General features: G+C 35.2%; 2 protein-coding genes and 1 pseudogene across 2 annotated transcripts; all 3 read right to left on the reverse strand.

Moving 5' to 3' along the window:
* Positions 1–5,160: 5,160 nt before the first annotated feature.
* LOC105772777 (cold shock protein 2-like) lies at positions 5,161–6,037 on the reverse strand (annotated as a pseudogene).
* Positions 6,038–7,651: 1,614 nt separating this feature from the next.
* On the reverse strand, positions 7,652–9,931 carry LOC105772756 (uncharacterized). Its single transcript, XM_012594195.2, has one exon. The coding sequence runs from the start codon at positions 9,578–9,580 to the stop codon at positions 7,652–7,654; it is 1,929 nt and encodes a 642-aa protein (XP_012449649.1). The 5' UTR covers positions 9,581–9,931.
* A 602-nt stretch (positions 9,932–10,533) lies between these two features.
* LOC105772801 (protein DMR6-LIKE OXYGENASE 1) lies at positions 10,534–15,027 on the reverse strand. The gene is made up of 4 exons (XM_012594259.2): positions 14,449–15,027; positions 12,694–13,150; positions 11,522–11,849; positions 10,534–11,092 (listed from the first exon to the last, which is right to left on the reverse strand). Exons 1-4 carry the CDS (start codon positions 14,972–14,974, stop codon positions 10,835–10,837), a joined length of 1,569 nt encoding a protein of 522 aa, XP_012449713.2. The 5' UTR covers positions 14,975–15,027; the 3' UTR covers positions 10,534–10,834.
* Positions 15,028–15,069: the final 42 nt, after the last annotated feature.

Genomic DNA, 15,069 nt, shown 5'->3' on the forward strand with positions numbered 1-15,069 from the left:
GCCTCTTTCTTCATTCTCCCCACCATAGTAGGCAATCCCAAATACTTTTCCATACTCGAAACTGTTCTAACACCCACACTATTAGTTAAAAAATCTCGACTTTCAACAGAACAATTAGAGCTAAAGAAAATTTGAGATTTTTCCAAATTAATCTTCTGACCTGACGCTTTCTCATAAGCCTCGATGAAGCCCATCAGCAGTCTACATCCATCTTCGTTCGCATCACCAAATATTATGCTATCATCCGCAAAAAATAAGTGAGTTACCCTCGGACCTCCCCTGCACACACGAGCACCCTTAATCAAACCAGTCTGCTTAGCTTCCTTTAGAATTATTGAGAAACCCTCTGTACAGATAAGGAAAAAATATGAACTCAATGGATCCCCTTGTCTAAGACCACGTCTTGGTTGAAAATGCTCACTCAATCTTCCATTAACCATAACCGCATACTGGACTGAAGAGATACAATGGTAAATTAATTCCACACACTTTTCATCAAACCCCATATTTCTCATCATACCCACAATAAAATCCCACTCAACTCTGTCATAAGCTTTGTTCATGTCTAATTTTAACTCAAAAGAGTCATTCTTTCCTTTTCGTCTATTTTTGAAAGAGTGAAGGATTTCATAAGCCGCAACAATGTTATCAGTAATAAGTCGACTAGGAACAAACGCTCATTGGGCTTCATCAATACATCCATCCAATACTCTTTTAAACTTGTTTGCAATAGCTTTCGCAATAATTTTGTAGAGCACCGTACATAAGCTTATAGGCCGAAAAGACGTCATACAATCTGGCGATGAAACTTTGGGGATTAAAATAATGAATGTAGAATTAACCTCATTTAAACTAGCCTCCCTGTTAAGCACATCAAGACAGAATTTTGTGACATCCTCACCTATAATTCCCCAAAACCTTTGAAAGAACACAGCTTGAAAGCCATCAAAACCTAGTGCTTTTGTTCCCCCCATTTCCATGACCGCCCTGCTAATTTCTTCAGCTCAAAAAGTTTCCAGTAGCATCCTGTTCATCTCTGTCGTTATTGTTTTCTGCACCCCTTCAAATATTTCTCGAGCCCCCTTGCATCCCTCACTGGAAAACAACCCTTTAAAGTAATCAATAGCAATCCGCATCAGATCATCTTCCTTCTTCTTCATTGACCCATCTGCATCCTTTAATCCAACAATCCTATTTTTACGACGCCTACTCGAAGCACAATTATGGAAAAAACTAGTATTACGATCTCCATATTTTAACCAATTCGCTCTACCCCATTGTTCCCAATATAACTCTTCCTTATCCATTTCTAAATTAAGCTCTAATTTGGTTTGAATCGTTGCCTCGATGATCTCATCTAAAGGTTCTTCCGCTGTCAAATTACGCAAACGCCTTGTTAAAATCTTCATAACCTCCACTCTTTCCTTCTTCAATCGACTTATCCACCTTTTCAGACCCTCCCCCATCATATTAAGCCTTTCAGGTATTGTCACATTTTTATTGGAATCCCACAAAGTTTTAACTTGCTCAAAACATGAATCTTCTAATAACCAAGCCGTTTCAAATCGAAACTGACCTCCCAACCTAGAGGAGTTGCCTGAGCCAATTGATAAATCAGTGTCCAAAAGTAAAGGGCAATGGTCTGAAATTGAATTATCTATATGAGTAAGACCGTAGGATGGGAAAATCTCAAACCAAGCTCGGTTCGCCACCCCGCTATCAAGACGTTCTCTAATATTTTTAATCCCAAAATTTCTTCTTTCCCACGTATCCCAGCAACCATTGTACCCCAGATCCACTAGGTTACATTCTTCCAAAATAGACTGAAAAGCCTCCATCTGCCTATCATCCCGTAACCGACCTCCCTGTTTTTCTGAACTAAACAGAATCTCGTTAAAATCCCCTATAACAACCCAAGGAAAGTCGTTATTCACACCCAATTGTCGTAATAAGTCCCAAGATTCAAACCTCCTTCTGCTGTCAGGAATGCCATAGAACCCCGTTAGCCTCCATTTTGTACCATCCTCATTATTATCAACAACAGCATCAATATAATTTTCTGAAAAACCCAAATCAGTAACGTTCACCGTATTACACCAGCTCAAAGAAAGATCCCCTCTTGATCCCTGGGCTGAAACATCAAACCCATTCACAAAACCATACTTTCTTCTTATCCTTTCCATCCTACTCCTCTCCACTTTCGTCTCCATAAAGAAGACAATTTGGGGATAATATTTTTTCAGCACATGCAGAACTCTCCGAACCGACCGTGGGTTCCCCAACCTGCGGACGTTCCAGCTAAAAATTTTCATAATGCTCGGCTGACCTGCCTAGCAGATTCAGCCGTTTGAGCGAATTGACCTTCCTCTGCCCCATTTTTCCACCTCAACTCCTGATCAGGAGACCCAAAGGAATCATTATTGGGCCTAGGTCTCTTTTTCCCGTCTCCTACAATAATTGGCAGATCTTCTTCGGAGATACCAACCTCCATCAAATCTGTCTTATAGCCTTCATCAATCAGGATCTGTTTAGACTTTCCATATAAATTTAACCCCAAATTTACTCCATCATTCCTCATTAAATTATTTCCAAACATCATGTTTCTATCTTTCTCACATTCATTTCTAGCAATTTCTTAATTTCCTCCCCAAAATTCTCTTGAATCCCTTAACCAGATACTACTTCCTGCCGCTACCCCCCACCGTGGTGGAGCTTTCAACGAAATATCCCACTCTAGAGGAAGCTCCTTCCTTCCTTCCAGCAATCTTTTGGGACAACAGTTTTCACTATGTCCTAGTTTTCCACATAAAAAACAAAAATTTGTCAGCCTTTCATATTTAAAAGAAACAAAACTCTTTTTTTGCCACAACAAGTTTCTTCTTCCTCTTCAGAGATTGCCGGATATCTATTTTAACTCTGATTCACATATAATTCCTTAACCCTCCCGCAATAGCTTTGACATCATAATCCATAAAATTACCAATGAAATATCCAAACTGTTTAGCTATTGTTGATGTGAACATTCCAGGTGGTAAATTATGGATTTGAATCAGAATTCTGTGAACAACAAATCCACTTCCAAGGGGTCTTCACCATGTTTTAAATGATGAAAAACAAGTAAGTGATTGTTAAAGGTCCATGGGGCACCATTAACCACCCTGTCAAAATCCATTTCACAATAAAATTGAAAAACAAAACGTTTCTCCCCCACCTCCGTAATAGAGATTCCCCCCAAAGGGTGCCACAAGTTTGCCATCACGGTCCTCATTGACTGGAAATTGATTGTAGTTGCTGTTAGAAAACATCCTACTAAGCACAGTTCTAAGAAAGGTTCTCCCTCCCCCACTTCCTCTTCAATCTCCCAAGCCTTCATCTCCCTACTATCCCCTTCCTCCGTTAACCGTAGATCTACTAACGCCTCTTCCATGCAAGCCGATAACACAATACTCTCACTAACACACTAAAACAAACAGAAACCTAATGCTACACAAGGAGCATACTATCAAAACCTAATTCAAAAAAAAAAATTTAAACTTAAATAGGAGCAACTTTAATCAATTACTAAATGAACATAATTTATGCATTCATTTATTGTCTAAATATTTTATCATATTTAAAACTATCATATTTGAGACTTATTTTAAAATATGCTTAAATTTTTATTTTCTTTATAGATGTGGAATTTATTTTATATTTAAAATTAAGATTCAATTATTAATATCAATAAAAATTTTCATTAAATTTGTTGATGTAATATTTTAAAATAAAAAATTCATTCAGTGATTAGGTAAAAAAGTACTGTAATTAACTTAATTCAACATAAAAATTTAATAGTGTAAAAAATTGAATTAGCATTTTAAATTAGAAAAGTAGGTTGATTAAATTATTAGGTAAAATACACCCAATGTTACTAAACTATTAATAAGTTTATGTTTTAGTCACTCAACCTCAAAAGGTTACAAAATGTTATTGAACTATTCAAAAAATTTTATTTAAGTTATTGAACTATTCGAAAATTTTTATTTAAGTTATTGGGTTGTTAAGTTTCTTTTTTAAAGTTCGGCTACTGAGCTTCAAGTGACGATTCAATTATCAGTACGGTGAATTTGTACCCATCAATAAGTAGAAGAACATATCTTAGATCCAAGTCAGTCTGATGGTCAATATTAGAGACTGAGAAGAAAACTATTTGGAATTTCGTTCGCAGATTCGTGACATTCAAAATTATTTCATAAAAATAAAATTTAATTGTAAAAGAGAAGGGAAATGAGAGTTTTTTTTATTGGTGCAAACAGTACAAACAAAAAATGTCATATAGAAACAATTTTAACAGCCTAATGACTTAAATAAAAAATTTTAAATAATTCGGTGACCAAAATGTAGAGTTACTAATAGTTTAGTGACATTGGTTATAGTTTGCTCCTTTTTTTTTTTATTGATACGATATTAGAGTGGGGAATAGAAATCACAAAATTTAAAATTGTGTCAAAAAGTGTCTAACAAAAGCTTTAATTATCAATTAATACAAGTCAAGAACTAATATTTTTTACATTAACATATATAGATAAAATGAAGGGAAAGGAGTGAAAGTTGAGGAATGGGGCACTATTTTTTTTTTCTTTTTGGTGATGAATAAGAAATTACAAGATACAACCTACATCAACAAACTCAAATCCACAAACGGGGATATTTCAATGACGTGCAGTCTTTAATTTTTCAAGTGAGTCAACTTGGCCAACCTATCAGCTTCCTAGTTCTCTTCTCTAAGTATGTGACAAATAGTCAAATGATAAATCTGAAATAATAATTAAAGAATCTTCCTAATTAAAGTCAAAATAGATCTTTTTACGAGACTTTTCTAAATGACTGTAATCATCTCAAAGCTCTCGGTCTGGATCAACACATTGTCAAAACGTCCACCAATTAAAATGATTAATCCATCCGATACTCCGAATGAGGCACTATTTTGTGTTTGGTAGAAATGGACCTTTTTGAGTTCATTGAGTAAATATTAATTGAGTGGCTTTATTGTATTCCATGTGCTTTCTTCACCAATCAGTTCCATAATCAATGAGATTTACAAATAATATCAATAATTCATTTCTATTTACGACTTCAATCCAATTTTAAAAAAAAAACAGAATCAAAGACAAAATACAATTAATAAAATCCAATTTATTTTCACAATTAACAAAATTCAAAATCTTTCAAATAAAACAACAAAATTCTAAATCCATTCCCATCTCTCAAAAACAAAGGACCAAAAGCCAAAAAATTTTGAATAAACGACAATCCTTCAAAAAAAAAAACATTAGCAAAAAACAAACAAACGAAGCTGCTTTGATAATAAGGAACAGAGTATGCTTTTAACGATCACTGTTTGGACAGTCTCTTGCAAAATGCCCGGAGCCTCCACAGTTGTAACAAGACAAACCCCCCCGCCGCCGCAGCCCTGTCCACAGTCCCTCGCCATATGCCCTATCTCCCCACACTTAAAGCATCCTCCTCCGCCGCCTCCATAACCTCCTCTTCTTCCTCTACCACCAGATCCACCTCCGCCACCACAGCGTCCAGATCTTGTGGTGCCACGAACAGGGTTCCCATTAGGGCCGGTGACATCAACAGCCTTGGTACGACCTCCTTCAGAAGAATCGATAATGAACTCGACTTCTTCACCGTCGGCGAGGCTACGAAAACCGTCGGAACGGATCGACGATTGGTGAACGAACAACTCCTCGCCGCTGCCGTCCGGTGTTATGAAACCAAATCCCCTTTGGTCACTGAACCACTTCACCTTCCCAGTCACCCTACTCTCACCCATATTCAGATCTCAAAGAACAAAAAAACCCCAAAAATCAAATGAAAAAAGAATGACGAGACAGGGAACAGGGACATCTTTATATTGCAGACATTGCAACGCAAATGGTGTGGTTGCCACGTCTGCCTTCGAAAAATATCTTAATAAAAAATTAATTAATTTAAATGTATGTCTTCTTTCTTATCGCAGACAAAACGAACGGTGGGGAATTTGGAATTCTGGATCAGGTGAAATATGGTCAGATTATATTTGTCTGAAAGGAATATGAAACTGTCCCAGATTTTAATAGGTACAGTTGAAAAAGACTTCCTATCTATCTGTCCCAACGATAATATCACGAAATTAATTTTTTATATTATATAGATTATTCGACAGGAAAACTAAATAAACAGTATATATAATTTAAATTTTTCTTTATTTGAATATTTAATTTATTTGTTTTAAAAATAATACAGATAAATAAAATGTCAAGTTAAAATGCATTACCTGTTAAAAATACAAAAATATAATATTTTAATTAAACTAATAATATTCATTCTTTTTTATTTATTTCAAAAACATTAAATTAATTACCTTTTCTGATTGAGTTTGAGTTGGCGTAGTTGATATTGCAATTATCAGTGTAATAGAATCAAGTCGAGTTCAAGATGCAAGAAGCTTAAACTTCATTCAAGTCAGAAGTTAGTTTTTTTTAAGTTCGAGTTTGATTTGATATGTTTAAAACTCGATTATTTATGATCGAGATCAAATTTGAATTGAAAACTTTCAATACTAATTAAACTCGAATTAAGTATTAAATTACTAAAATTGACAATAAAGGTATCATGGAGGCCCTTGTAATAGGAGTTGGATTGCATTTTACTCTTTCAACTCAAAAAATGGGCAAATTAGTCCCTATATATTAGATCAAATAGCAAACTAGTCCTATTGTTAAGAATTTCATCTATTTTTATTGTTAAAAACAAGACATTGTACGTCAACATCAGGTATACATGGCACGTCACATATAATTGTTTGATTATTTCATCAGCAACCCTAATTTTTAACAGTATAAATGGATTAAATTTTTAACAAAAAATACCAATTTTCTCTTTGATCTAACATAAAGGGACTAATTTACCCATTTATGAGTAAAGGAGGCAAAATGCATTTTTACTCCCAATACAAAGATCTTCGTGATACTTTCCCCTAAAATTGACTCTTTTGAGCTTGATTGAATGGTTTTCAAGCTAAATCCAAGTAACTTGTGAAGTTGTAAAAAGATCTCGGAGATCATTGTACTAGGAGCCAAATTGCATGTTGCTCACTCGAATCTAAAAATGAGCAAATTAGTACTTATATGTTAAATAAAAAAGCAAATCAGTCATTTTGTTAAAAGTCATCTATTTTTATTGTTAAAAATTGGTTCTGTATGTCAGCATAAGGTACACGTGACACATCACATGCAACTAACTACCTAATTATTTCGTCAGTCACACCAATTTGTAACAATATAAATAGATTAAATTTTTAACAAAAAAAATTAATTTGCTCTTTAATCTAATGTAAAAGGATTAATTTAGCTATTTTTAAGTAAATAGTGCAAAATAAAAATTTAACTCTAATGTAATACTTTTACTCTCTTGAGCTTGATTCGATAATTTTTAAGGTTGATTCGATAATTTTTGAGCTAAATCCGAGTAACCTGCAAGCCTAAAAATAAGATTATCCTATTTAAAATCGGTAACATTGGTGTCAATAATGCTAGATGTATACTTATATACGATAAATTTGAATGAAAGGTAAAATTTGAAACTTACAAAACTGAAACTATTTTTTTTTGCAGTAAAAGCATTAATGGAATCTTTTACCTCTCGATTGATACAGTTCCAATCGACTTTTAGCTTCTGGTAATAAATCATCAATGTCGGGATCTCCCAATAAATGAGCTTGTTTCGATGCCCATTCAAGTACTATAAGCACTTCATCTTGGGCAAGAACTTCACTGTCGGGTATATTGTAAGCAATGTAACAAAGAAGTGTCAACGACGGGAACTGCACCATTTGTTCTCCAAAATAAACCAATTGAATCAAATGTTTCACCCCGCCGGCTTCAACGATCGCTTTCGAATGGTTAACGTGGAGGAAATTTTTTGGTGTGGCAAATTTGTTAAGTGCCATGACGGCTTCCATTGAAACCTCGGGTTCAGTTTCGTCAAGTAGTTTCACTAACGGTGTGACAATCCTTGTTTCGGTAGCTCGAAAGGTCCTCGCTAGGTGCCCGATTGTTTTGATGCATGGCACGAGGAGTTCCGTGTCAGTTTTTTCGATGATTTTGAGTAATTGATCAACGACGGCCCTGGCTGCTGGTGAAGTCGGTTTGAAAGATGAGCGTCTCAAGTCTGCGTTTTGTTCGGCAACAGCCGTGATTTCCACTAACGCCATGGCCGAGTAGTATTTAACGTCGTCCGTGCTTTTTTCTAATAGAATCGCAAAACACAATAAAGCTCTCGATTCAGTTATGCTACGACATATCGAGAGGTTTCCCTTGCAAAGTTGCCACAAAGCCCTGGCTGCCATTGCTTTCATTTGTGCTTTAGTGGCCGGGTCTTCGAATTCTCTTCCTTTAATGCTAGTACCAGATATCGAAACATGGTGCGGATGGTGGTTCGATTTAGCGTGCGGGACTTGTTGGCCGCCTTTGGGATGGTTAGCTTGATTGTTCGGTTGTGGTGGTGTCGGGTTCTTCCCTTTCAAAGTATTGGCAACCACATTTTGCATTTGGGTAGGTACGGCTCGGTTCCCCAACGAGCGATTTATATTACTCTCGGTTTCCTCTTTCTTATGAGAATCGGGGCCCTTACTAGCTACGAGAACCGAATGAATCGAGGACACCCCTTGCTTGTTCACAATCGTATACTTACTATGTTCCTCGACGGTCTCGAAAGCAATATGGCTTACGAGAAACCGAATTATATTGTTTTGTGAGAAATGGTCTTGGCATTTAGGGTGATGAGCAGCTAATTCCGATACGGCCCAAGCCACAATAGATTGAACTTTCATTTGACCTTCTTTGAGGATTTTCGCAAACACTGCACAAACTCCAGCATTTACAATCTGTTCGACACTTTCTGCGTCACGTCCGAGCAACCCGATCGCCCTTGCCGCATTCTCTTGACCCTCGAGATTCCCTTCCTTAGCCAATTTCAATAAAGGAACTACCCCACCTTCCTCGATAATCAACTTACCGTATCGATCATTATCCCGAGCCAAAGACACTAAGGAAGCCGAAGCATCGGCCCGTTCTTCTAACGTACCTGTATAAAGATTAGCTATTTGTTCCCATATAAGACATAAAATCGGTTCGTTCGCTGCAATGGGAGGAAGACCGAGATATTCATCATCACGATTATCTCCCGACACGGCCAAAAGCCACGAAACATCCCCGATAGAATTCTCAAGTTGCATCGATAGTTTCCTAAAGGCCGCGGCAGGGATAATGGTGAAAAGTCGTCCCAGAAAACCGGTTGCACCACACTTTAGGACAAGAGTTAAGGCCTTGTCGAGGACTTGTTCGGTTTCATCGACGATTCTACGTGTCGGCCGTTCGTAAATATCGTTGCTCGCTCGTGCAACTTGCCGGAGTAAGCCGGCTAACTTTTCGGTCTTACCTTTAATCTCTTGACAATCTTGTTTGAACGATTGTGCTTCATCCGCCGCCTTTGTCACCATATCTGCCACTTGTATTGGCCTCGCTAACAGTTGTTTCACTACGCCCGCCATGGTCAGCGGACACGGAAACAATAACAAAATCCAAGTTACGGCAACGATCCCTTTTAAGACAAGACAAAACAAAACAAAACACTTGTGTCTGGTTTTAACGACAAGACGACGATATGTCTGAATCTAATTGATAATTTATTTTTCTTATGTATTTTTTTGCAAAAAAAAAATCATAGTTAAAGAAATGTAAGGTATTTTTGTAAAAGAGGTATTGGTGAAAGCATGGTTTTTTCCAAGGTGGCGCGGCCAAGGAGTAACTGGTGGCGCCGCCAGTTAATGGAAAGGAGGAGACAGATAGAGATTTGTAATGGTCAAACGAGGTTTTCTCCATGTTTGATGTCCAAAAATAAAAATTACCGTTCTTCTTGCGTTATAATAGGAATTGAAGTGGTTAATCCATAGATTTTTTTTTTTGGTGAAAGTTTATCCATAGATTTTTAATTACAAAATTATAGTACCTATTATCAATATTAAAAAGTCTTTTAATAAAAAGTTCGACTGGCCAGTTTTTACGGATGACTAACTTGTTTGTGAACCCAATTACTCGTTTCTTTTTCATATATTAATTTGAAAATTCCATATTTTTATCATCAGTCCAAAGTCCAATAGTTTCTTTACTACTATACAGCAAATATTTACATTTCACTAAATTTCAACTCGAATTCCTCTCTTAAAAATAATCACGTAACGAATGACAAAAATAATCAGATCTTAAATAATATAATTTTAAAAGAAAATTTCAAGTAAAATAATTATGGTTAAAATTGATATTGTCAAAATCTTCCTTTTACGAATACTTTATCATTGATTCTTTCCTTTTCAGTTTTAATTTGAAAAGTTATGCTGCCCCGTGTTTTTTAAAAAATTTAAATTTAACAATATAATATTAATAGCTTGAAGATGTAATTAAAGTATTTTGAAGTTTAGAGACTAATTCAAAATGAAGATCATAGTTTAGAGATGTCTCATGCAATTAACTCTTTTTAAAGAAATTTACAACTGTAATTATAGTACAAATCTACATGTTTGATTAACTAAAAGTAGAATCTATTGGATACAAAGTACAACAAACTGAAAATCGGAATATATTAAGACTTAGACTAGAATCTAGAATGAAGTAGCACATGGTGCGACTTAAACCCAAAATAATTTGGGAGAGAACCCACGAATAGCATCTGCGGATGATAGAACTCGAACATGCACGCTATATCCAGAAAGCCTCAACCTTTGCCGACACTTCCAAAACGGCACAAATTAGATGATCTTAAAATCACTTATCTGGATGTTTTGGACCTCAAGCTTCTTATAATCACTGCGGTTTCTAGCCACAAAGAACTTTCCAAAGTTGTATGGTTTATATTTGGGTGGGTTTCCCTCGTTCACAAGCTCCTCCAATGGCTTCACCATCACGTAGTGAGAAGGGAAAAAGAAGACTGGAATCGAAAACCTTTCCCGTTCCGAGTTCACCACCACCCTATGCTCCAAGCTCTCGTAAGCTTCGTTGCTCCAAACCTGAAAACCCAATATTATTCGATCATCTTTTGCAGTTTCGTGTAAAACCATTGTATTTTTCATCAATGCAATAGTACCGACTACAAAAGCAAATCGTTATGAACTCGGTAAATATACCTGATAATAAGCAATTTTTTTACAGAAAATACTAATGTTGTCAATGATTGGACTAAAATTTTTAAACTAAAAAAGCAACAGGATTTAATTTGAACTTTGTTTAAATAGAAGGATTAAATCTCAAACTTTACCAAAATACAAGGACCGGCAATCATATTTTGACCGCTTAGTTAATTTTCAGATTTGGATATTAAATTTACTACCATTTTGTCTTATAGTCTGGCTCAGGCTAAGCAGGACCGGTAGCTCGAACTTTGGATGAATCTATAAGCAAGAGCTTGAATAAATTAGCCAAAAATGAAATGAAGTTACCTGAATAGTATCACCAACATTGATGACCAAAGCATTTGGGGTCGGTTTAACAGGAACCCATACATCGTCCGATTTTCTCCTCACTTGTAATCCTCCGACATCATCTTGAGCAACAATGGTTAAAGCACCGGCATCCTTGTGTCGACCTACGCCGAGTGCTAGCTCAGGGCAAGGGCATGGAGGATAGTGATTAAGTCTCATCATGGTTGTATGGTCTTCAAAGTAGCCATTGAGCCTATTAGATGGCAAGCCTAAGCTCAAAGAGATGAGTTCCAATAGCTTGTAACCTAGCTTTTCAACCTCTCTTGCATACGTCTGGCATACTTCCCTAACCAACATTAACAAGCTGGATTAACACAAGGCGTAAATGAGGCACTTGTGCAAATAAATTCTTCGGATTTTGCTTGAAAGAAAGCTCATATTCAGCTCGATTATCGTTAATCTCAAGCTAATATTGAGCAAATTGAATTTAAATACCCTAATGGATTAACTTGTGCCTAGTCCCATGTTTTAAATTAGTATTCAAATATAAATAATCAAACTAATTAAATGAACTTAATCAAGCAAGCTTGGGCAATTCCATTTTTAGCTCAAATCAATTTGTTAAAGAAACTAATAAGATTTGTAATTTGTAAAACATGGGTCATTTTTAAATCAACAAGCCCAAGATTGCTATAGGCTGCTTTTATCTTCAAACTGTCAAATTCTACATTTGAACAGTGATAGATATTGGTGTAATCGAGCCAAACCGAACTTGAATATTGGCAAGCTCGAATTTGACTCGAAATTCGAAGCTTAATACTCAACTCGAACTCAATCAAGCATCTATTTTAAAGTAGTTCAAGATATAATCAAGCTACTAGAACTTGAGTTCGATTAAAGATCCTTTATCAATTTTCGCAAAGCTCAGTATAACTCACCAACCATTTGAGCCAAATATTATTGAGCTCAAATTTAGCTTGATTGATAGCTTCAGCTACTAAGCTCAAGCTCGACTTAATAATTACTGACTTAAATTCGAATCTTTTCCTATTCAAACTCAAATAGATAGCACCAGTGTTATTTACACCCCTAATCATAGATTTAGTCATCTCTGTCAGCCAATTTATCAAACACACCAAATGCAACATAATAAGAACATTAAAGAAACGCTCCAATGAAAGACTAATTACCTAAACTGAGGAGGAGTCTCAGGCCACTGATTACTCAACGCCCTTATTTCATCATCCTCAGTCTCAGGCGAAGCTGGTAAAAAAGAAGGGTCTTTTATCAAGAAATCAAACACCTCTTTCCAGTCTCTAACGTTCTTAGTATGCTTGCTTTCATGGTACCCCATAGCATTCACTTCATCTCGTTTAACCTTACGTTTTTCCTCTACGGGTTGATCGAAGAATGCTTTAGCTGCTACCTTAATCTTTTCGAGCAATTCCAAAGGCACCCCATGGTTGATCACTTGAAAAAAACCCCAGTTTTTGCAAGCGTTTCCTATCTCTGAAACGAGTATGTTGATGTCTGTAGTGTGGGATAGTGAAAGATCGATTAATGGGATTCCTTCGATTTCGATGGTATCGAGGTTGGCTCGGTGTTCGATGGATTGAATGAAAGCTTGATCCACTTCTCCCATGGAGACTAGATTGATGATGATGGAGGAAAAAAAGACAGAAAAAATAATTTTAGGTGCTGTCTAATAAATTGGAAATTGAAAATTTTACTGTTAGAGAAAATAAGTGTGAAAAAAATTTAAGTATTAAATTTAAATTATAAAATTGTTCTATATATTATTTAAAATTAACTGTGAATAATTAAATTATTTTGCTTTATTTTAAATAAAAACTAAATTTTGAACATAATTTTTTATAAAATGATATAATATTAAAATAAATAAAATTATTTTTAATCTATTTATTATTTTTCTATTTTATAAAAAATATTAAATTATTTTTATTTTAAATTATCAAACATACATAAAACATTAAATCATTTAAAACATTAATTTTAATTAATTTAATGTATCATTTGAGTATGAATTTATATATATAAAAATCACTTAGTTTTATATACATTGAACATGGACAGTTTTACTAAAGAAAAAACAAACTGTTCTCTCTAGAAACCTCTTTTCTCTGTTCATCGAAGTTCTAACTTTTGTTGCTTTCTATTATATATATATATATATATATATATATATATAACTTTTGCTAGCTCTTTCTTTTCAATTTACTTCACGAAAAACTATTTAATTAAACTTTTAAATTTTTAAATTGTATTAATTAATTTTTAATAGTCTTTGATCATTATAATGTTGACATGACACTCTGTAAAATAAAATTATAAAAATATAGCGAACATATATACATTTGACTAAATTTCAACTCAAATTGATCCCTTAGTTATAGCTGGCAAAGATGGATACTCTGTATTCTAAGTATTTAGGTTTGAAATCTGCCATGGATACTTATATGTGTGAATCTTTTGTCATACATACATTTTAATTCGACTGGGCAATTTTACTCTAGATTATTATAATTTTAGTTTATTTTATTGTAATTGTTCAGTCAATCAATTTTTAATCTAAATTGGTCTAGTTTTTAATTTATTTCTGTTGTTATTGTTTGATTATGCACTTTATTTTGGAGTAGTTTAATTTTACGTTTTGTAATTGCTTGAATATATATTTTGTAATTGTAAATTAAAAAAATCACATAATAAAATATTTCATTATTGTAAAAGAAAATTCAAATGCAACATCAACTTTCAAAAAAACAAAAAGACGAAAATAAGTAAAATGAAATACCACATGAAAAGAAAACATATATGGTATCTATAAATAGCCATGAATTTTTATTTGAGCTTACCACGAATGCATTGGGTAAGTTAATCACTTTAGTAATGCATCACTACAACATTGTATTCAATGAGAGCATTACCGGTAGTCATATTAAACGACCGTAACTTAGCCGACGCCACCCCACGAGCCATTCGGAAAACGCCTGAACCACCTACAATAGGCATCTCACGGTGGGGAACCGCCGGATTCCTCCCAAGTACAGTAAGAGTGCTGCCGTTGAACTCGCCGGTGGTAAACACCAAGTTAAACGACATCAACAGGCTCAGTTCGTCTTGCCCAGAAAATGCGTACAGCCCTTGAGCTCGACCCAACTCTTTGGATGTCGGATTCATCCTTTCTGTTAATGGGTCATCCATGATGAAAACGAGACCAAATGAGGTTGGCGATTTGTCGGTGTCGGGTCCGTGGGCGACCCGGACGGCGGTTCTGTTGTGTTTTCCAGCAAATCTGTCGTGGAAGAAGAAATGGAGCTTGGTAACCTTTTGTTTTGCGTATGGAAGCTTGTCGAACCATTCATCTACTTCCTCGGCACCTTCTTTGACGCAATACGCCATTGGCATGGCTACCAAGAAAATCACTAGTAGTAGAATAGCCAGATTTTCCATTTCTTTTCTTTTCTGTTCTTTCTCTCTTTTTCTTTTCTCCCCCAAACAAAATGGAAGTCTATGCACGCCTTAATATAAGATACCCCATGGCACGT

Source organism: Gossypium raimondii, chromosome 1 (assembly GCF_025698545.1).
Source record: "Gossypium raimondii isolate GPD5lz chromosome 1, ASM2569854v1, whole genome shotgun sequence".
NCBI classification, from domain to species: domain Eukaryota; kingdom Viridiplantae; phylum Streptophyta; class Magnoliopsida; order Malvales; family Malvaceae; genus Gossypium; species Gossypium raimondii.

What these genes read in the sequence shown, in the direction of transcription:
- LOC105772801 (XM_012594259.2), bottom strand. Translation starts at nt 14,974, where the DNA reads ATGGAAAATCTGGCTATTCTACTACTAGTGATTTTCTTGGTAGCCATG. An exon ending in GTCGTTTAATATGACTACCG is followed by an intron (nt 13,151 to 14,448) that starts GTAATGCTCTCA and finishes TCATCAATCTAG; the next exon opens with TCTCCATGGGAGAAGTGGAT. An exon ending in ATGTTGGTGATACTATTCAG is followed by an intron (nt 11,093 to 11,521) that starts GTAACTTCATTT and finishes TTGGGTTTTCAG; the next exon opens with GTTTGGAGCAACGAAGCTTA.
- LOC105772756 (XM_012594195.2), bottom strand. Translation starts at nt 9,580, where the DNA reads ATGGCGGGCGTAGTGAAACAACTGTTAGCGAGGCCAATACAAGTGGCA.